Source organism: Phocoena sinus, chromosome 17 (assembly GCF_008692025.1).
Source record: "Phocoena sinus isolate mPhoSin1 chromosome 17, mPhoSin1.pri, whole genome shotgun sequence".
Classification (NCBI taxonomy): Eukaryota; Metazoa; Chordata; class Mammalia; order Artiodactyla; family Phocoenidae; genus Phocoena; species Phocoena sinus.
Window position 1 is genome coordinate 79,333,300 of NC_045779.1, and position 20,893 is coordinate 79,354,192.

The 20,893-nt window shown below is 53.8% G+C and overlaps 2 protein-coding genes across 10 annotated transcripts in view; one reads left to right on the forward strand and one right to left on the reverse strand.

The window, feature by feature from the left end:
* The window catches only part of ARHGAP39 (Rho GTPase activating protein 39), a 127,837-nt gene that overhangs the window by 106,202 nt on the left and 742 nt on the right, over positions 1-20,893 (reverse strand). The window lies entirely within an intron of this gene.
* LOC116742273 lies at positions 4,589-10,691 on the forward strand. Its single transcript, XM_032609598.1, has 5 exons — positions 4,589-4,775; positions 4,904-4,992; positions 6,474-6,529; positions 6,675-7,080; positions 10,362-10,691. Exons 1-5 carry the CDS (start codon positions 4,589-4,591, stop codon positions 10,689-10,691), a joined length of 1,068 nt encoding a protein of 355 aa, XP_032465489.1.

Consider the following 20,893-nt stretch of genomic DNA (forward strand, 5'->3'; position numbering starts at 1 on the left):
GTAAAGTGAATCTCGGAGGCTGGAGCTGCCCTGCAAGCTCTCGGAAAGCTGCCACTCTGGGGACAGCACGTGGCTTCTGTCTGGCCTCGGGGTCGCATGACAGGCAATCAGGACACACAGACCCCTCTGCTCACCCGCGGTGTGCGTCCCCAAGCCCTCACCTTCTTGGGCTTTCCTCACCAACAAAACCGCACCGGAGCCCCTGCAGGACCGTTTAGAGAGAACAAAATCTCTATCACACGTTCACGAGCCAAGGTCGGGGACACAAGCTGGCCTGTGACAGGAACAGCCCAACACCAGCGAACTGTTCGGGTTCCCCAAACCTTCCAGGCGCACAGCGCCCTGGCGCCCAGAGGAGGACGGCGCGACAGGCCTGTCGTTCTGCAGGACGCCAACGCCAGCCCTCCTGTCACCTCCAGCGCCCACGGGGCAGCCACTCCCGACCCCTCCAGGCTGAGCCCCCAGCCGCCTCGGCCCCAAAAGATGATGCGGGGGCTTTGGCGAGGGGGCGGGGGTGCAGGACAGAGACGGGGCCTCCACGAAGGAGGAGCAGCGGCGCTTCAAGGCAGAGGATGTTTCTTTTTACTCCAACCTCCTTGTGCCTTCTGCTCATTCCCACCCCCGCAGCCAGACCTCTGCCCCGTGACGCAGCAGCACTTGCTGCAGTGACAGGCCTGCCTCCTTCAGAGGAAAGTCGGCGGAAGCGCGGACGCTTCTCACACTCACTCCAGGGGCCACGTGGCACCGCGCACAGCCCCGCCCACCCCACCCCGCCCAGGAGAAGACAGAGGGTCCCTGAGGAAAAGGAAACTCCTGAGGACGCTGTGGGACGGCTCAAAGCACAGAGAAGAGCGGCAACAGGCTGTCTGCCCAGGACTCGGGGGTTTCCTAAGGCGCTTCTCACCCGCCTGGCGGGCGAAGGTGGCGCCGGGGCAGGTGGTCAGACTTCCCGTGGCTCTGCGTGTGGAGACGCGGCCGCCTGGCGTTTCCCTGTGCTGCTCTTCCGCGCAGTGTCGCGCTTCGGGCCTTCCCCACTCACGGATCTGGGTCGCCCTCACCCTGTCCTGGCCGGCTCCCCAAAATGCTCCATGCACACCCCTCACCTGAAGGAGGTCTGCTCTCTTTAAAGTCACCGCAGGAGGGACACCCTCCCCACCAAGGCCCCTCAAAGGCCCCCGGGGCCCCGCGCCCCCTGGCGCCCCCGTCGGTGAGCCGGGGGCCGGCTCCGCCCCGGGGGCCCGGCTGCCCTAGCTCAAGAGGACGAGGAGCCCCTGGACCCGGCACCTGGGCTCCGGAGCCCCGCCTCCTGAAAAGCACCTGGCACAAGGGGAAGTAAAGACACCTAAAAACTCACAAACAGTTCAGTGGGCTGTGACGATGGCTGCCCTTTGCCGGGTGCTGCCGAGCTCTCAGCAGCCGCACCGCCCACCGACCTCACCACGTGGTCGCTCGGCGCCCTTCCCCCCCCCTGCGCAGGCAGGTCGGCTTGTCCTTGTCACAGACCCCGGCCGGTGCTGAGGCCGGAGCTGCGTAGGGGCAGCTGGACCGGACCACTGTTCGCTCCTCCCCGCCCCCACTGCAGGAAGGCTCCGGTCACACGTGGGCGAGAAGGTTCTTGATTCCAACTTCCTACGCGAGTTCTGGAACAGAAACACTCTGTGCCGGCTCCTGATGGGGTCTGCTTGGAGCACGAGCCCCAGGAAGCTGCAACCTGCAGGCCGGGGGCCGAGGGGGACGCTCTGCCCAGTGCCGCCTGCGTGGAGCGGGGTGTGCGCCTCGTGAGCGTGTGAACACGTGTGAGCACGGTGCCCACCGCCCGCCGGAGCGACAGCCTGAGGCCTGATGGGGCCCGGGACGCCCGCCTCCGTGCTGCACCCCACTCCCCCGGGGCGCTGAGACGGCAAGGGCAGGGAAGGGGCCACGGCAAGGGCAGGACATCCCAAGACCCCTGCAGCCCACAGCCACTGGCGGTAACCTTGGCGGGCAGGGCTGGGCACTGGGACACTGAACGGCACCCTCCACCCCACTGGTGTGTCCAGACAGACAGGAGCCGACTCTAGGAGGCCGCCCAGCTCTGCCCTGCCCACCCCAGCCTGCTGTCCTCCCCACCTCCACGCAAGGTGGTAGGGGCCAGCCAACCTGCACGACCTTGCGGTCCTGTCTGCCATGGCCTGAGTCGCTCCCATAAGCCGACTGCCTCCCTGAGGACCTCCCCGCCCCCAAGGCTGAAAGGCCAGCAGATATTTCTGGAATGCAAAGCTGGCCAATTCCCACCAGCAGACAGACCACGCAGCTGAACACAGCCCAGCAAAGAGGTGGCCCAGCCAGGAGGTGGAGCCCTTCTCAGGCAGCAGCGGAGGAGGGGGCTGCGTCCACAGGGTCAACGGTGAAACCCAGAGATGCTGACCAACAAGGAGTCCCAAGGTCGGCAAGGTCACGTCTCAGAAACAGGAGTAAAATGCGGTTTCCACCACAGAAGCAACAGCAACACCTCCCTCCCACGACCCAGCAAGCAAGGAGGAGGGAGCGGAGCAGGGGGGAGGGTGATGCGTGGTTCCCAGTCATTCTCATAGCTCTCAGGCCCCGGGGGTGGAGGCACTGGGTGACCACAGGCTTTGTCAGGACTCACCTAAAGTGTGGGACAAAATATTAACCAGACACAGAGGAAAGGAAAACAAAGTGGAAACCTTTTCTCTATCTGCCGGAAAACCATCAGGAAACACGGATCTGGGCCCCTGCACACCTGCAGGTGGTGCCGGCAGTCACAGTAACAGACCCCACGGGTCCCACAGGGCCCTGTGCAGAAGGCCTGGGGCAAGCCCTGCTGTCAGACAGCGTCTGAGGGTGCTTCGCCTTCCTGGGGGGGCGGAGGGGGATGTCCCATCCAGTTCCTCGCTGAAGGTTCCAGAAAAGCACTGATAAACACGAGGAACGTTTCATCAACTCAGACTGTCAGAGACTCCTTTCTGCCAAGTTCCAGTAGCAGAAGAGACGGTGCCTTCCTGGCAGGGCCAAGCCTGCCAGGCCGCTGGGAGAGCTGGGACCCGTCGTGCAGGGGACACGCCCCCCACCAACACACACACAGGAGGCTTGCCCCAGGACCTACTGGGAGTAAAGACTTCAGAGAACACTGCCATTTCTGTCACAATAATGAAACAGACAGCTTTGACCAACCCTCTTAAGAGAGAACAAACACACTATTATGACAGTTTTAAACTACTGAAAAAAATTTTAACCCATTGATGAGATAGGAAGAAAGTTCGGAACCTCAGAGGGCAAAAGCTAAGTAAAACCGGCAATGGGAAATCAAGGCACCCCTCTGCTGTCTGCATCTGAGGGCCTGGCTGATCTTGAGCATCTGTACTGTTTAGAAGAGGCAGGCGAGCGAACAGAAAGCCTTGGATGTGCCCAGGTGTGGACCCTCTTGGAGACACCCCCAAGGCTGAGGCCCCGAAGGCATCAGGTAAATGAGGGCCACTAGGAAACCCAGCCCACCCACCCTGAGGAAGCAGGAGCTGCGGGGGGAGAGGGAGAGGTTAGCCCATACCTGGGATGGAACTAAACAGACACACAGTGTTCTAAGAGCACTGAATTGTTTGGAGGAGAGTAAAAATATCAATTAATTTAGATTTTGATAAATGAATTCTGTGTGTTAAAATATCCAGGGCAGCCACTATGGAAACCAAATGAATGAATTCCAATCTAGTTGAGGAGAGAAAAAGAAATAAAAAAAGATCAACCCAAAAGAAGTTAAGGGCTTCCCTGGTGGCGCAGTATTTAAGAATCCACCTGCCAGTGCAGGGGACATGGGTTCGAGCCCTGGTCTGGGAAGATCCCACATGCCACGGAGCAACTAAGCCCATGCGCCACAACTACTGAGCCTGCGCTCTAGAGCCCGCGAGCCGCAACTACTGAGCCCGCGTGCCACAACTACTGAAGCCCACATGCCTAGAGCCCATGCTCCTCAGCAAGAGAAGCCACCGCAATGAGAAGCCCGCGCACCACAGCAAAGAGTAGCCCCCGCTTGCCACAACTAGAGAAAGCCCACGTGCAGCAACGAAGACCCAATGCAGCCAAAAAATAAATAAATAAATAATAAAATAAAATAGAAGTTAAGAAAGGAGGAAAAAAGTAATCTGTCCCCAAATAACAGGACAAATAAAGTGTGAAATAAGACCATAAAAATAAATTCAAATATAATAATTTTCATAAACATAAATGGACCAGCAGTCTAGCTAAGACAAAGACTGTCAGACCAGATTTTTACAGATCCAGATGCATTCAAACACAAGGATGTGGAACTGTGAAGGTCAAGAATGGACAAGACACTCTGACCAGAGGGAGAGCTGGTGCGGCTCTGGGGTGTGGGCAGAAGGCACCTCCAGAAGCAGGCCTGACGGGCTGGCCCACCGCACGGTGGGGTGGGGGGCCACACATCTGTAAGAAGGAAGAGCCAGCACAGCTAACCAGGCTTCATCTCAGGGGACCATCCTTGGAACATCTCTGAAAACTGACCCCACACCAGGGCATGAAAGTCAGAGCTCCCAACAAAGGTCAAAGGCCCAGCTGCTCAGTCACAGCCCCACCCATGGGATACAGCAGTGAGTCAGGGAGTGAGAAGGCCCCGCCCCAGCAGTCATCCGTGGTCACAGCTCGTGGGAAAAAGGAAGATATATGCACCGCTTCCATGGCCAGCGGCTTCGGGGTCACGGCTGAGAAGCGACCTTTTGGGGAGGGACTGGAAAGCTGGCAGGACCATCACGTGCTACGAACAGGTGAGGCTGCAGCTGCCTGCTGCGGCGGCATCTCTAAGGAACCTAGAACCACAGTCACCCCAAGGGCACCGTCTGCACCTGCGCATCACCCCACCGCGCTCCGGGGGGCACCTGCACTCCCTGTGCAGCACACATGGGAGAGCAGGTCACGATAGAGACAGCCTTCTGTATGCACAAGGGCAATCACCCCACAAGCAACTATGAGGAAGAGGACTGGGTGGGGGCAGGAAGCATGGAACCCACAACTCAGCAGGTGGCCTCAGCGCAACACGACACTGCCCTGACCACCTGTGAAAACGCGCTTGCTCCACAAAACTGCCTCAGCTTCAGCATCTAAACTGGCACAGACCTCGCCCTGGCGGCATCATTTACTGAGCACCTACTGTATACAGTAAGACGCTTGGGAAGAGCTGTACAAACTCCATCACATTTCCTCTTGCACACCTGGGGACACGGCAGCTGTGTCCGTCCTCACCTTACAGAACAGAAAACAAGGTCCCGTTTCTAAAAGGCCAAAGTCTGAGCTCACGTTCCGAAGCCCCTGCTGGGCCCAGCACGTGCCACAGGAGCCGGCTGTCCGTCTATGCTTCTCTCCCTCCTGTCTGCTAGGAGCCCCATTCCCTGGGGCTCTCCAGGTGTGTTTTTTTTTTTTAACGTCATTAGATTTTTGTTTTCATATTTATTTATTTATTTGGCTGCGCCAGGTCTTAGTTGTGGCACGTGGGATCTTCGTTGCGGTATGCAGTACATGAACTCTTAGCAGCAGCATGTGGGATCCAGCTCCCTGACCAGGAATCGAACCCAGGCCCCCTGCATTGTGAGCATGGAGCCTTAGCCACTGGACCACCAGGGAAGTGCCCCTCCAGGTGTTTGAGTGGAGGCCCTGCTTGCACCCCACCCCATGGGATGGGTGCAGGGCAGAAGCAACGTCCCCGAGGATCACAGGACACGCCCTGCCTGCTGGAAGCGCCAGCATGGGGCTTGGGGCCTACAGCTGCTGGGCCACTTCCACCTGGCATCTGGATCCAGCCACCCCTGAAGCAGGTACTTCTCAGTACCTGTCCAAATGAGAGGACATGAATCCCTTGTCCTAAAGCTGGGATGCAGTGGTGATCAGAACAGCCCTCCTGGGGCCATTTAGCCCCCCACACCTGCTGATGTTATGAGGCGGCAGGGAAGAGAGAGGGAAGGGGGAGAAGGGGGCCAGGGCACAGTAGAAAGGAGTCTCCAATCCCACCCCTTCTCCAAGGGCCTTGGTTGCAGCAGGCTGCCCCTCTAGGCCGCGGTACAAAAGGAAAGTAAGGAGGATTCACCAAGTCCTCAGAAAGCTGCACCCCCAAAAGAGCTGGTGCTTCCGGAGTGGCTGGGGGCATGCAGGCTCTCACCCAGCCTGTCACCTCAACGTGGACAGCGTCCAGGGTGGCTCCTTACTCTGTGGCCATCGTAACGTCCAGAGTGAAGCCACTGTGGGAGGCTCATGAGGGCTGGGACCGAATGACAGGAAAGCGGCAAACACTCGAGCGGTTCTCACACCCGGAGGAGACAGCGACGCCCAGAGATGGTCACTCCGCCACCACGAAGGGCCACCAAAGGACAAAGCAGGACAACGCAGCATCAGGCATACGGACACCCGAGTGAAAGGAGACCCAGACACAGCCGGAGCGGAAGTACTTAAACCTCTCCCTGGATAACCAACAGAGCAAGCAGAGGACAAAATCAGGCCCACAGCTGGCCCGAGCAGAGCTGACCTGCAAGTAAGCGCGCTGCCAGCCCTCTCTGGTGTCTGCCTAACCTCAGCCACCAGCCGCTTCCTGACCCCGCCGGCCCTGGGGTTTTAAACAGCGCACATGGCATGGATCATGTGCTCCTCGAGATCTCAACTGTTTCCCTGATCCCCAGAGCTGCCAGTTCACTCTCCTCGGGAGTTTTCTTAGAAAACTGGAAGAAGTTTTCTACACGTTCAGAACAGGGTGTCATCTGCTGCGGCGCCCCGTGCGACGGATTTCCCGCTTCACCGCACACCACACATCGCTCGACAGGTGCACGAGTAGCAACCTGGGTGGCAGCACAGGCCGAGCCAGGGCAGCATGACGGGTGCAAGAGGCAGGGAGACAGCGCGTCAGGGCAGCCGCCACACCAGCAGGTGCTGACTCGGCGCGTCAAGCAGGTGGTCGGCCACACGCACCTGGGTCGGGACGAGGGCCACGTTTTGGATGCAAGCTTAGGAGAAATCAGCACACAACAGGAACTCCACTTTCCTGCCCCGCGTGTTTACGGGCACAGCGAACTAGCAGAGATGACAGAGGTAAGGGCTGGAGGAGGCGAGGAAGCCGCGTGGAGAGGGTGCTGGCAGCCTGCGGAGACAGGCGGTGGGGGCGGGCTCAGGGGAGCAGGGAGGAGGGACAGCAGGCACAGGTGCGCCAGGTACAGGGAGGCGGGGTGGTAACCTGGGGAGAGGCCAAGAGCTGTCTTGTTCGTTTTTAAGCTGTGAGAACCACCACAGGAAAGCACCACGACAAAGGTGGGCAGAGGGTGCTGCCGCTGACGTGGGGTCACGGGGCCTCGTTTCAGCTGAAAACCTCCAAAACACTTGTTACTGAGAGGCGTGCGCCGGAGCTGACAGGCTCCTGCTGGCATCACAGAGCCCCGGCCCAGCGTGAGGTGCCCAGGGACAGGCCCGGCCCCGGGAGACCTTCGACACACTCTCCACTGACCTCTCTTCACACCCAGACTCTGGACGTCCTCACACGAGCAGCCTGTCTACTTCAAATGCGAGTCCAGAAAGCAAAAACCATCTTCTCCAACCGCCCCCCGGAGCCTAGGCGCCTGTCCTCACCGGGCCTGGCCTCTCCAGGCACTCAGCTGCCAGTACACGGAGCTGGGGGAGCCCACCGACGGCACACGTGGAGCGGGGCGTCCTCCAGGGGCGCTGCAGTGGAGCCGATTAATACGGCAAGTGAACAGGACCCTCCAGCCCAGCCGCTGAGGGCAAGCCCAGGGTCCCGGCAAACAGAGGCTGCTGGTGGGCACAGGGTGGGCTCGGTGCTCTGCCTCTTCCACCCACAGGCAGCCCCGGGGCACCGCCGCTTTGGGACCGCCTTCCCTTCTGCGAGAGCTTTTTCCTGGCTCCCGTTTCTTCTCTCTTTTTCCTGAAAAAGGGCAGGTGGGTGCTAAGGTTTTGAAAATGTGTGCGTCTGAAAACGCCTTTATCCTACCTGGACAGCTGATGGGCCATCTGGCTGGGTCAGAGTTCATGCGTCAGGTCTGGAGGTGCCTCCGAGGTCCCCTGCTCCTGCCAGCCAGCCTGCCCTCAGGCCCTTGCGGGGCCCCTCTGCTCCACACCCCACCCTGTGCTGCTGAGGCTCCTGTACCAGCTGCAGCGGCCTCTACTGGTCTATTTCCTACTGTTCATGTCTTTCTGTTCTTTTGCACGACTACGTTCGCTTCACTCACTGCACCTTTCACTCTGCCCTCCCGCCCACACTCTGCCCCGTCCCCTCCTGCACAGCACTGCCTGCTCCCTGGGAATGTAAGTCCTCTCACCTCAGCGACGTGGATGCTTCTCCACTTCCTTCTGGAAGCTCAGCTTCAAATCTGGGCCTGGCAGGGCTGTACACTGGCCCACTGGACGGGCGCCAGAGTAGGCCTCTCTGGCTGGACTCTCCCCACCAAAAGCTGGTACAGAGGGAAAGGCCTGGCCGCCCATGTCCTGGGCAGGTACCTGCATCCTCACTGGTGCCGGAGTCCCCGCTCCTGTGACCTCTGCCTCCTCTCCCAGGAGGAAAGATTTCACACGCCTCCTGGGACAGGGAGGGGCAGTTGTCAACTCAAGGCAGCGAGGGAGAGGATCTAAGTACACAACTACTTCTCAAACAGCCCTGGGAGAACCTCCATGGTGCCCCACGGGCTTCCTCCCGAGTCTGTCCTAAGTGCCGCCAGCATTTGGAACGCTCACCTCAAGTCTTAGGATTCTTTTTTTTTTTAACCTCCTTTTTCCTCTAATAACCAAAAGCAGGTGTGAAGTGCCTCCCTGCCCATCCTACATTTCCACAGGGCACTCACCCTTCGGGGCTCACATGCACCCCATGGCTCCCGGACCACACCGTGGCTGCCACTTGAGGCCGAACCTCCTCCAGCATCCAGTCCCCATGGACCTTCCCCAGCACCCGCACTGCCCTGCGCGCACCAGCCTCCACGTGTTCCTCTGGGAGATGGGCAGGCGCCGACCAAGTGAAGCCCTACTGCCCAGGGATGGTCGGCGATTTGCACCCACACCCTTTACCGTCCAAGCACAGGCTCCAAACTCAAGGAGGAGTGGGAGCCCCCAGGAAGTCTGCCCAGCCTGTGGCACTGGCTTGAGCGCTGCCTCCCCAACGAGTATCCCAGGGATGCCCAGCTCTGCCCAGCTCCGAGCTCACGCCGAATCCTGACCTGCAGCTACCAAGACAACAGCACCATGTGAGCGACCAGAGAGCCCCTGCGAGGCTGTAACCCCACGAGCTCTGCCGGCCCCCCGGCCCGAGGCGAGACTGCCAGGATCATGCAGACGTGGGACAGGAGGGTTTGGCCAGTTATAAAAGAAGGGTTTATTCTGGATGATGTGACAGCTGCCAGGGTTCAACCGTCAGAAGCATCTGCTAATAGGATGATTTAAAACGTGAAGCATTTAAATTGCACTAGTTGTAAAAGTCATAAGTGCAACGCGGGCTAGACAGACCTCCTTGCATCAAGACGGCGCTGCTCCGCCCACTGCCATTTCCCTAGCTGAGCTTTCCAGTCTCCTATTTCTAAGGTGGCCAGTTATCCTAGGAAGATGCCAAGTACTGCAGCCTCTCCCAGAACCCACCCTCCCCATCGCCACCTGCCCAGCCCACTGGCACCGTCCCGCCCTGCTCCTGTCTCACGTGGTACCCACAGCACCGCCCTGGATCCCTCTCTCCCACCTCGCCTAACATCTGGTTCCTCACCCAAAATATAAAGTTACTTTTCTGTCCCCATTACTACCACACCAACCCCAAACCTCCCAAACACCAGCAAATTTGAGTGAAGAATCAGCAGTAGTACCGGGAAAGGGGTGGGAACACGTAAAGGAAACAAGGGTGAAACTGGCGAGCAGGTCAGCTGGGCGGCTCGAGCTGCTCCCGCCTCTGGGGTGAGGGAAGAGCACAGGAGGCAACCGGTCCTGGCCCCTAGCGCTCCTAACGTCGCCTGCAACGCAGGTGCCGCAATGCTGATGCCCGAAGGCTCCTGAACGGCTGGGGCGGCAACCACATCGGAGAATGGTGGAAACACGCGGGCGCTCAGCCTCGCCCCGCTCCCGGCAAGAGGAACACGCTCAGAGGCACACTCCATCGCTGGGCGCTGCCGTGGCCAGGGGCCGCCCTTCACCGCAAACAGTAAAGAGCATCTTGGTCGTTTCCAGGACGGGGAGGGCAGGGCGCGTCCGTGGGCGGAGCACCACACTGGAGGTCACCTTCCATCAGATTCTGAACTTACTGCTTCCCAGACCTCTAGACTCCAGAACCGCTACTGAGAAGCGCAAAGTCATTCGGACGCTCAATTCTCTCTGTCTCTTTCTCTCTGAAGGCCCTGCGAGGCTTCCATGTGTCCGGAGAGCTGCAGAGCGTCGAGCCCCTTGGACAGGGTTCCCAGACGTCAGTGCTCTTCTCTGCTCTCCCACCCCAAACCGGGGTTCTGCTGCATCTGGCACCCCTGCTGTTGCTGTGTAGTCTCTCTCTGAACCCTACAAAATATAATTATTTCATGCAAACATGTTCATCATTTGTTAACCATTCCATTTTGCAACTCATGCTTTCCCTGATGATTCTTTGCTTCTCTGAGAACAGCATTCCACCCTGCTCCGGGAGGCTACCCTGCAGGAGGCCAGTGTCTCCGGCCGCTCCCACCGGAGCTTGAGGGGCGGCAAGCAGGACCGCTCCCTCCTGCTTGAGGGGCGGCAAGCAGGACCCGTCAGCACCCTGGAAGAGCTCTTACTTCTGGTTGCTTTAAACGTTGTCTTGGTCTTTGGTGTTTTGGAGCGTTGCTGTGACGTTTCTCAACATGGACGTTATTTATCCTGTTTGAAATAAACTGATTTTTCCATCATCACATCTGTCATTAGTTCCAGCCAACAGCTCTTCCAACACTGTCTCTTCTCCATTCTAAGCTGGCTTTTGGGGCTGGCATCAAATGTATCTGAAACTCTTGCATTCTGTCCTCCACCCCTCAATCACCTTCTCCACCATACTTTCCATTCCATTAACTCTTTGTTGTTCTTATTAAAATCCTTTCACCTCGTTCACAAAGCCTCTCTTCAACTGCTTATAATCGAATATTTAGCCCTTTGGTTACTTTTTAAGTTTCCGCTGTCATTTGTTTCTGGAGATTCCCTTTGGTCTCTCTCAAATCTTCCTGACCCTTCCTGTTAGCCTCTTGTTTTCTGCTCTTCATTGTGGTTCTCTCTTTGACTTCCTTAAGGTCCCTGGTGCCTCTAAATTTTGAGCCTTTTGATGATTCTGTGGTGCAAACAGGATTAGTTCTCAGCTCTCCTCACTGCCAGCACAGAACCTGCCGTTCTCAGATCTGCTAAGTCAGTTATGACGTATGCATCTGCCTCCCAGCTTCCAAAACTTTATTGCTATCATCTCCCTCTCACTTTATTCAGCCTTGTGAGTTTGACGTTTTTAAACATCACTTTCCTGTTCATTTAGCAGAATGGGAGAGAGTTTGGGAGAGAGTGAAGCTGTATACATGTGTTCAATCTGCCATCCTTACCTGAAAACCAGGAAGCTTTCCTTAAAAAATTATCTTCAGCATGAAAAATGGGAGTTGGAGTCCAGACATTTTTAAAATTAATTTAAATTTCATTTTCACCATACAAATTATTTCAAAATAGAGAAGAAATAACTTCTTAACCTCATCATCTATTAACATTAACCCACATTACAAATACAGGCATATTTGTATTTCCCCATGGAAATCATCCTGGTTAAAATTGTTTGGTAGAATATCTTTTGGTTTTTGATAGTTTAAGAGTTCATAGACTATATATATAATACATATATATATATAACTGACTCATTTGGCTGTACAGCCGAAATTTACACACTGCAAATCAACTATACTTCAATAAAACATTTTTTAAGTTCACAAATCATATAATTATTCTAATATGTATTTCAGTTTTGGTTATTAAAGGGGTAAAATTTGTATTTATGTCAAAAAACGAACTAAACAATTTCCTCAAAACAACATGCAGGGAAAAAACCTCAGGTTGGATTTGAAATTCAATTGGGAGAAGCATGCTGCATGCACCTCTGAAAATATACACATTGATACTATGTATAAAATAGATAACTAATGAGAACTTACTGTATAGCACAGGGAAGTCTACTCAATACTCTGTGGTGACCTAAATGAGAAAGAAATCCAAAAAAAAAAGGGGCTACATGTATATGTACAGCTGATTCACCTTGCTGTTCAATAGAAACTAACACAACATTGTAAAGCAAGTATACTCCAACAAAAATTAAAAAAAAAAAAAAAAAGCGTCACCAGGGCACCCGCTGCTGAGTCGCCGGGACGCGCAGAGGCTCTAGGCGTTACCACAGGAAAAGCAACAGCAGATAATTTGCATCACTTGTCTGGAAAACAAGGAAACCCTTTTTTACATTCTAACATGATAGCCTATTTCTTATATGAAGGTCCTTTATCAGGGTTTCAAAGATGTTTTAGGAAATTGACTGATACTTAATGAGTTAATAAATTTTCCCATTTAACATGATGAAAAATAGACTCTATTTTCAAGTAGAATGTCTGATTTTCAGGATGGGTTACCAATGTTGAGTGAGAAATATGTGAACACTTGCTCTTTATAGAATATATTACAAGTGTTATTTAGAAAATACTGAAAATTGTTTCTGCTGCAAGGCACATCAAAGGCTCTAAGCCCTGTTAGAGGCTCCCTGATGCCAAGGATTTGCTAAACTCAGACAAGTCCAAACAAGCTGCGGCCGGCCTGTTTTTTCGCCTGTGATCGGCTCAGTTCCACACAAAGGGTGAATGTGGGAAGGCAGTTTTCATGGCACACGTACAAAGCGACACTTCAAGACAGATGCAGCAACAACAACAAATGCTGAAGTACTGCAGGAAAAACACAATGTTTTCCTGACAAATACCTGTTGGGGCAGATAAATATCCCACAAAATAGTATTAAAAATTTGGGCTTCCTTGGGAGCGCAGTGGTTGAGAGTCCGCCTGCCGATGCAGGGGACACGGGTTCGTGCCCCGGTCTGGGAAGATCCCACATGCCACGGAGCGGCTGGGCCCGTGAGCCATGGCCGCTGAGCCTGCGCGTCCGAAGCCTGTGCTCCGCAATGGGAGAGGCCGCAACAGTGAGAGGCCCACACACCACGCAAAAAAAAAAAGTATTAAAAATTTAGCTAAACTTTCTGGGACTTCCTGGTGACGCGGTAGATAAGAATCCGCCTGCCAATGCAGGGGACACAGGTTCCAGCCCTGGTCCAGGAGGATCCCACATGCCGCAGAGCAACTAAGCCTGTTCGCCACAACTACTGAGCCTGCGCTCTAGAGCCCGCGAGCCACAACTACTGAGCCCACGTGCCTAGAGCCCGTGCTCTGCAACGAGAAGCCACCGCAATGAGAAGCCCTCACACTGCAGCAAAGAGTAGCCCCCACTCGCTGCAACTAGAGAAAGCCCACGCGCAGCAACAAAGACCCAACACAGCCAAAAATAAATAAATAAATATGTTAAAAAATAATAATAAAGGATATATGTAGAGGTATAACTGAATAACTTAGCTGTACACCTGAAACTAACACAGCGTTGTAAATCAACTATACTATAAAATAAAAAATTAGGGCTTCCCTGGTGGCGCAGTGGTTGAGAGTCCACCTGCCGATGCAGGGGACACGGGTTTGTGCCCCGGTCTGGGAGGATCCCACATGCCGCAGAGCGGCTGGGCCCGTGGGTCATGGCCGCTGGGCCTTCACGTCCGGAGTCTGTGCTCCGCAACGGGAAGGGCCGTGGCGGTGAGAGGCCCGCGTACCGCAGAAAAAAAAAAAAAAAAGAAAAAAAATCCTGCCAAACCAACAGAGAAGGCTCCAGCCCTGAGCAACACCATCCTGGGCCCCAGTGGCCTCAGGCAGGAAGGCCCACACTGTCCCTTGGTGGCCGGCCGCTGGGCTTTCTGCACATCCCTGCAAATGAGGGTCTCCGGGACCCACAGTTTACCCCCTCCCAGGTTTTGGGAACCAGAGGCTAATTCTTGGGCTTCTCAGAGTCAGAAGAAGTAGGAATCCTCATAGTATGGCTGAATTCTGAATACAAAATAAAAGGCCAACACCACCAAAATTAAATAGAAAAACAGTATCTGGAGTCCAGAAGCTGCTGCGACACGTGCAATCGGATGCACAAACAACCTGAAGTCTGTCGGCTGGGAAATTTGTATTGTACATGCTTCACACGATCCCAATGGCTAGGAAGCACATGCTGGCCACCAGAGAAGTCCCAGGAAGCAGCTGAAGGGACTGTAACAGAACCACCAGCAGTGTCTCAGGACGACATTCCTGTGAAGCTCCACACATGAAGGAAGCACCCACATCTCTGGTTCGTGCTGGGCCTCCAGGAACTTTAGGAAGGACCCAGAGAAGCAGCAGAACAGACAGAGGAGTGCAGCGAAGGAGGAAAATAGGCTCGAGTAGTGGGGGCCAGATGAGGGGCTCCCAGGCCTGAGCCCAGCACCCTGGGGCCACACATGGTTCTGTTCACAATGCAGCCGGCTACACTCGGGTCAACCAGTCTGCAAGAGGACAGAAAACGTGCTCTGCTGACTTGGCCTCTTGGTGTTGAAATTACTTTTTTAGAACCCTATACACGTATAACACTCAGTAATTTACAGAGTCCTCTGAAATTCAGTCACACTTCAGCCTCACAACACACCCTGAGAATAGACGGGACACATATAATCTAATCCACAGATATGAGCCGAGGCTCGGCTGTTAAGCGATTTGATCGATTTACCTGTGATGGGCCACACTCCTCGGGGACTGAGTCAAGGCTGAACTCAAGTCTTCCACAGTGGGAACAGTGCTGTGTCCACTATACCCAGTATCTCAAAGGCCGATCCGGGAGTCACCGTGCTGCCCACTGGACTTCTCACCACAAGCCCAGGACAGAGTCAACACTAAGGCCTTGGGCCCCCCCTTGGAACGCTCCCTCCTTAAAAATCCTAATCACTCTTATTTTTAACAGCTTTATTGAGATGTAATTCACATACCATACAATTCACCCATTTAGAGCATACAATTTTAGAATATTTCAGTATATTCACAGATAGGCACAGCCTTCACCACAGTCAATTTTAGAATATTTTCATTACCCAAAAAGAAACCCCATACGCCTTAGCTGTCATTTCCCAGCCCCTGGCAACCACTAATCTACTTTCAGTCTCTATGGATTTGCCTGTTTGGGGCATTTCGTATCAATGGAACCGTACAAAGCCAGACCTCTGTGTCTGGCTTCTTTCACTCAGCATAATGTTCCAAGATTCATCCACATTGTAGCATGAATCAGTACTTCCTTTCTTTTTATTCCCAAATAATATTCCACTGTATGGACAGAACACACTTTGTTTGTCCATTCATCTGTCGATGGACATTTTGGTTGTTTCCCCTTTTTGGCTATTACGAATGATGCTACCGTGAACTTCTGTGTTCAGGTTTTTGTGTGGATATGTTTTCCTAGTCACTCCTACCTATAAGAACACATGAAAGGTGAGCCAATTTCCAACTGAGAAACTCACCTAATCTGACCATCCTATATTATTTAAAATACAGACAGATAACTGGGAGAAATAAATGACCATAGAAAGTACAGTTAAAGACATTAAGAAACAAAAGCAAAACCTGATTTAACAGAATCAACAGTGATTAAACAAAGAGATGTCACTGCTAGGGATGGGCCCCACAGGCACACGTGCACATGTCCACAATGCTGTGCCTGCAGCCTGATTTTAACTGCGCGAAATACGATGTTCACCAGCAGGGGCTGGTCAGATAAATTATAGCACCTCCACTCAGCCAGACACGATGTAGTCATGAAAATGAATGAACTGGAAAATGTACTGACATGGAGTGACTTCCCAAACCCAAACACATTTAGTTAAAAAGGCGAGGTTACGAAAATTTTTTAAAGAAAAGAGCAGGAAAAAAAGAAGACATATACATGTTTGCGTGCATAGTTACAACAAAGTATCTCTAGAAGGAGACGGAGTGGGTGCCTCCAGGGGACCAGGCTTCTGGGGGCAGAGAAGGGAAGGAGGCAACAGACAGTTACACTGTGCACCCTCTGTGCCTTCAAACCCTGAAGATGTTACATAGTAGAAAATTTTTTAACCTTTTAAGGAGCAAAAATGAAAAGAATCTATGAGAATTAAAACATTTACACTTAGGAAAGCAAGAGATGAGAGGCCTCAGGTAGCTGGAAGGAGCCGCTGCTGTGTCAACCTGGGAAGCACAACGGTGACTCCCACCTAAAGGCGTCCATCCCTGCTGATGTTAAGACACAAAGGAAATGCTACACGAGGCACTGAGTCTGCTGCCCTCGAGGACTCCCCGTGCAGAGGGGGACAACTGGAGGCTGTGCAGAGCGTTGCTGGCATGGGGACAGATCAGACCCCAGGCAGGCCCCAGTGAGGGCCTAAGGAGCCACCCGAGCCCTGCTCGTGTGAGGGGAAGAGAGAATGCGGAGCAGGGCTGGGCCTGGCGGTGCTCAGCCAGAGTTGCCGGAGCGCTGGGTGCGAGTCGGGGCACGCTGGGCCACGGACAGCAGTCCAGGGGGCACGGCGAGCCGGGGAGGAGGGCAGGGCAGCAGCACGACTGGCACACATGCCCGGGGCCTGCTCCTCAGCCGCGGAGCATCCTGGGTGGCACGGGATGGCCTCCACACATTCACTGCCGCTGCACCTGCTCCCAGTTGGGACGACCGCAAATGTCTCCAGATGAACCACCGCTGGATGAGAACACTGACCTGCACACATGCCCTGAGCAGCTGCGTGGAAGATAGAGGGGAGGGGGTCCAGCCAGGAGGCACCGCCACAGTGCGGACGAGACAGGCACAGGCCCCGCCTGGCAGCTAGCCCTGCTGCCAGAGGAAGGGGGATTCATTAACTACGTGGAAGGTACGACGAGCAAGGCAGGGAGCAGCAGCATGCGGGGGAAGAACCTAGCACGTGATGGGCCCAGAGCACCAGGCGGCCAAGGCTGGAAGTGAAGCAGGAGGCAAGGCCTGAGACGCCTGCAGGGCTTCCACGCAGGCGGCTAAGGGAAGAAGTGTGGCTGGCACTTGTCTGCTCCCTTGGGGTGGTCCTAGCATTGGCTCCCGTTCTTTGGCCACCCTCCCTGTAAGAGGGCTGTCCATCCTACAGCCCGCCCCTGGCCGTGGGACGTAGCTCCTCCCCCAGGGCTGGGCCAGGGGACCTGCTTTGGCCACGGAACTTGAGTCTCCAGTTCTAAGCTGAAGCTCAAAGAGAGGCTGAGTCTCTGCCACTCTCTTGCCATAAGAATAGCGTGTCCCAAACAAGGGCACGTCCCCGATCCAGCAATGAAGACTCTCAGAAAAGAGCCTCAAGCAAATGAAATGTGAGCTAGAAATAAACCTCTGACTTGTTACTGCAGTCTTTCTAGAGAAAGCTGCCCAATAAACTCCCTGATTTCTTCCTTCTCCAACCTGTCCTACGCATCACGGCCAGGTACATGTTCCTAACCCATTTTATCAGGACTTCCCCTACTCACAGACCTGAAGTGGCTCCCTATAGCCAGAGAACTGAAATCTAAAGTCCTTCACCTAAGTTCAAAGATCTTCACGTTATAACCCTTATTTCCTCTTATTCCTTATACAAACTTCTAACCCCACAAACCACACATGAGCCACCTTCTTGCCTTTACTCCCAAGACCTGAAACCCTTTCTGTCTGTAGTGCTGCAGTGTCCTCCATCCTTCCCCCACTCACCTCCTGCTGAGGTTCAGCTCAAAGACCACCTCTTCCTTGAAGCCCCCCACTACAGTCCTTCTCCCTCTGAACTTCTAGAGCAAACTTTTTCTGAAAATGGGCCAGACAGGAAACAGTTTAGGTGTTGTGGGCCATGAAGTCTCTGTTGCAACTAGTCAAGTCTGCCAAAAAAGCCACAGATGAGGGCTTCCCTGGTGGCACAGTGGTTGGGAGTCCACCTGCCGATGCAGGGGACACGGGTTTGTGCCCCGGTCCGGGAGGATCCCGCATGCCGCGGAGCGGCTGGGCCCGTGAGCCATGGCCAATGAGCCTGCACATCCGGAGCCTGTGCTCCGCAACGGGAGAGGCCACAGCAGTGAGAAGCCCGCGTAAAGCCACAGATGATACAAAAATAAACCAGGGTGGCTGTGTTGCAATAAAACTTTATTTACAAAGACAGGCCAAGGGGCTGTCAGTGGCTGTAGCTTACAGACCCTCGTCTGGCGCGGTGTTTGGAAGGCTGAGGCGTGAGCACAGCAGAAGCAGGAGTGAGCTAGGGCTGCAGGCCCAAGGGAGGAGGCTCTTCTCAGCAGGGTGAAACAGTGTGGCTGCAGGACAGCAGTCAGGGTCAGAAACAACCGCAGGGAGCAGGGCAGAGCTGCCAGGTGACATCAAGGGCAAGTCCCAGAGGCCGATGGGAGGCACGGTGAGGCAGGCATAGGAGGGAGCAGAGACAGCCCACAGCTGAGGGTGCAGACTTTACCAGGGGAGCAAGAAGGATAACAGGAGAAGAGACCTCCAGGCAGGGCAGCCCAGTCCAGCTCTGCCAGGTGTCGCCAGGTCCAGCGCTGCGACACCCAGGCTGAGCTCCTGAGACAGGACACCCACAGAGCCAACTCTGAGTGGGAGCATGTAAGACCCTCAACAAATGGCCACATGGGTCAGTGAACAGGCACAGCAAAGCTATCTTGCTAGTAAAACTAGGTATTTCACTATGAGAATGTTCTCATAGTGAAACATTTTTTTAATTTTTTCATCTTTACACGGACATTTTTCTTCAAAAGCAACAAAGAACCAGGTGGAGGCTTAACAAGACACTGAATTCACTGTTATTTCATTGTTCAAGGACAGCCCACACCAGCACACATGCAGGAAAGAAGGCGGGAATGGACGTTTTTAAATCTATCTTTAGGTATTTTAAAATTTGCTCACAGAAGCTATTTCGTTACCATTCACTCTGAACATCAAATGTTCTCAACCTTAGACTCCACAAATGCCCAAAGACTCTCCTTAAAGTGGGGGGGGGGGTCCCTCCTAGTCTTAGTGTCACACAGATAAAGGGGATGAGATGAAGTGATCTAGGGTAAGCCTAAGATACTCTTCCTAGACCTGAGAAACAGAACCATCTCCTTGGGAAACATGACGAATTTTTCCACTTTGTTCTGAAGCAAGTTAAGTTATTCCTTCCAACAGCTTAGCAAGACAGAATGTTACAGCACTGATAATGCCAAGTCCTCATTTTCTGGTGCTTATGCCCTCACTGTCACTTAGTTTGTTAATAAAGTATCTTTTCTGTTACAAGGATAACACTGTGAAGTATAACAACAGGGCTTCCCTGGTGGCGCAGTGGTTAAGAATCTGCCTGCCAATGCAGGGGACACAGGTTTGAGCCCTGGTCCGGGAAGATCCCACATGCCGCGGAGCAACTGAACCCATGTGCCACAACTACTCTGCCTGCGCTCTAGAGCCCGCGAGCCACAACTACTGAGCCCACGTGCCACAACTACTGAGCCTGTGCACCTAGAGCCCGTGCTCCGCAACAAAAGAAGCCACCACAATGCAATGAAGAGTAGACCCCGCTCTCAGCAACCAGAGAAAGCCCACGTGCGGCAACAAGGACCCAACGCAGCCAAAATTAATTAATTAATTAATTAAACTAAAAAGAAAAAAGTATAACAACAATGGCTTTGATAGTTTAATTCAAGTAGAGAATTACCCAAGAACTGCTTGACATCTCATTTCTGTCAACAACAATCCTATCTACCTCCCAGGACAATAAGTACTGCAGGATTCTAGACTGGTTCATTAGAAGCTTTCTTCTTCTAAAAAGATTTTTTAAAACAGTTCTATATGATAATTTATCTAAGTACATGAGATTTGTTCCTCGTTTACCTTTATAAAGACTTGTTTCTCCAAATATGACCCCAGCTTGCACAAGAAAAGAGAGCCACAGACCTCAAGTTAGTGTTAAACTAAGATGAAACAGCCGACCCAGTGAGTGCACCCTGGAAACCAGATCTTGGCAGCGATAACAACTCCTGACTTTTCTCAACACTGACAACAAGGCACAATGAATTCACCGAGTCCCCACAACCACCCAGGGAGCCCAATATTATTGGTGCTCCCATTTTACACATGAGGAACCAAAGGCAGAGTACAAAGCCAGTAAACAGAAGAGTCATGACTCAAAGGCAAGCAGTCTGGCTCCAGAAGCCGCCCTCTTCTCCCCCCTGTTCTCCAGCCTCTCCAGACAGCTGACTAGACAAAGTGCAGGCAGAGAGACCCAGGGCCCTGCTCATTCCCAAGCCAGCGCGCAGGGCACACAGTCCGCGCCAAGCTGCTTTATGGAATGAGTCTCCTTGCTTCACATTCACCCCTATCAAATCTCCTTCCCCTCCCCCAACGAGGAGAAACACACCTTGCTCACTGTGAAAGGGGAGCCGCTGACCGGGAACCACCTGCTGTTTACAGAGGCACCCAGGATGTACAGGGTGCAATTCCCCTCGCTGGCTTCAAAGACAAACCTCCTATTGTCTGCACCAGGGGAGGAACAAGAAGCCTTGCAACTGTAGGTTTCTGTAAAGGTCACAGGAGGTTTGGTTAAACCCTAGGACAACGAATTGGGTGAGGGACGCCGCATTTTTGCTGCTGAAGGCTGCGCAGCGCCCACAGCAGCTGCTTGTGGGAGCAGCATGTAACACACCCACAGCTGCGGCGGCCTCCCCGCCAGCTGCACGTTTTAAAATAAAAGACGTCCTGACCCCCAAGATGCGCACAGCCTGCCTCTATCTCGGCCCTCGCGCGGAACACTGCCTCCACCCACACCAAT

Excerpts from the sequence above, each read along its gene's own strand:
- LOC116742273 (XM_032609598.1), top strand. The coding sequence starts at position 4,589 with ATGGGATACAGCAGTGAGTCAGGGAGTGAGAAGGCCCCGCCCCAGCAG. Across the intron at positions 4,993-6,473 it reads ACTATGAGGAAGAGGACTGG|AGCAAGCAGAGGACAAAATC; the intron begins GTGGGGGCAGGA and ends GATAACCAACAG. Across the intron at positions 7,081-10,361 it reads AACTAGCAGAGATGACAGAG|GCCCTGCGAGGCTTCCATGT; the intron begins GTAAGGGCTGGA and ends TTCTCTCTGAAG.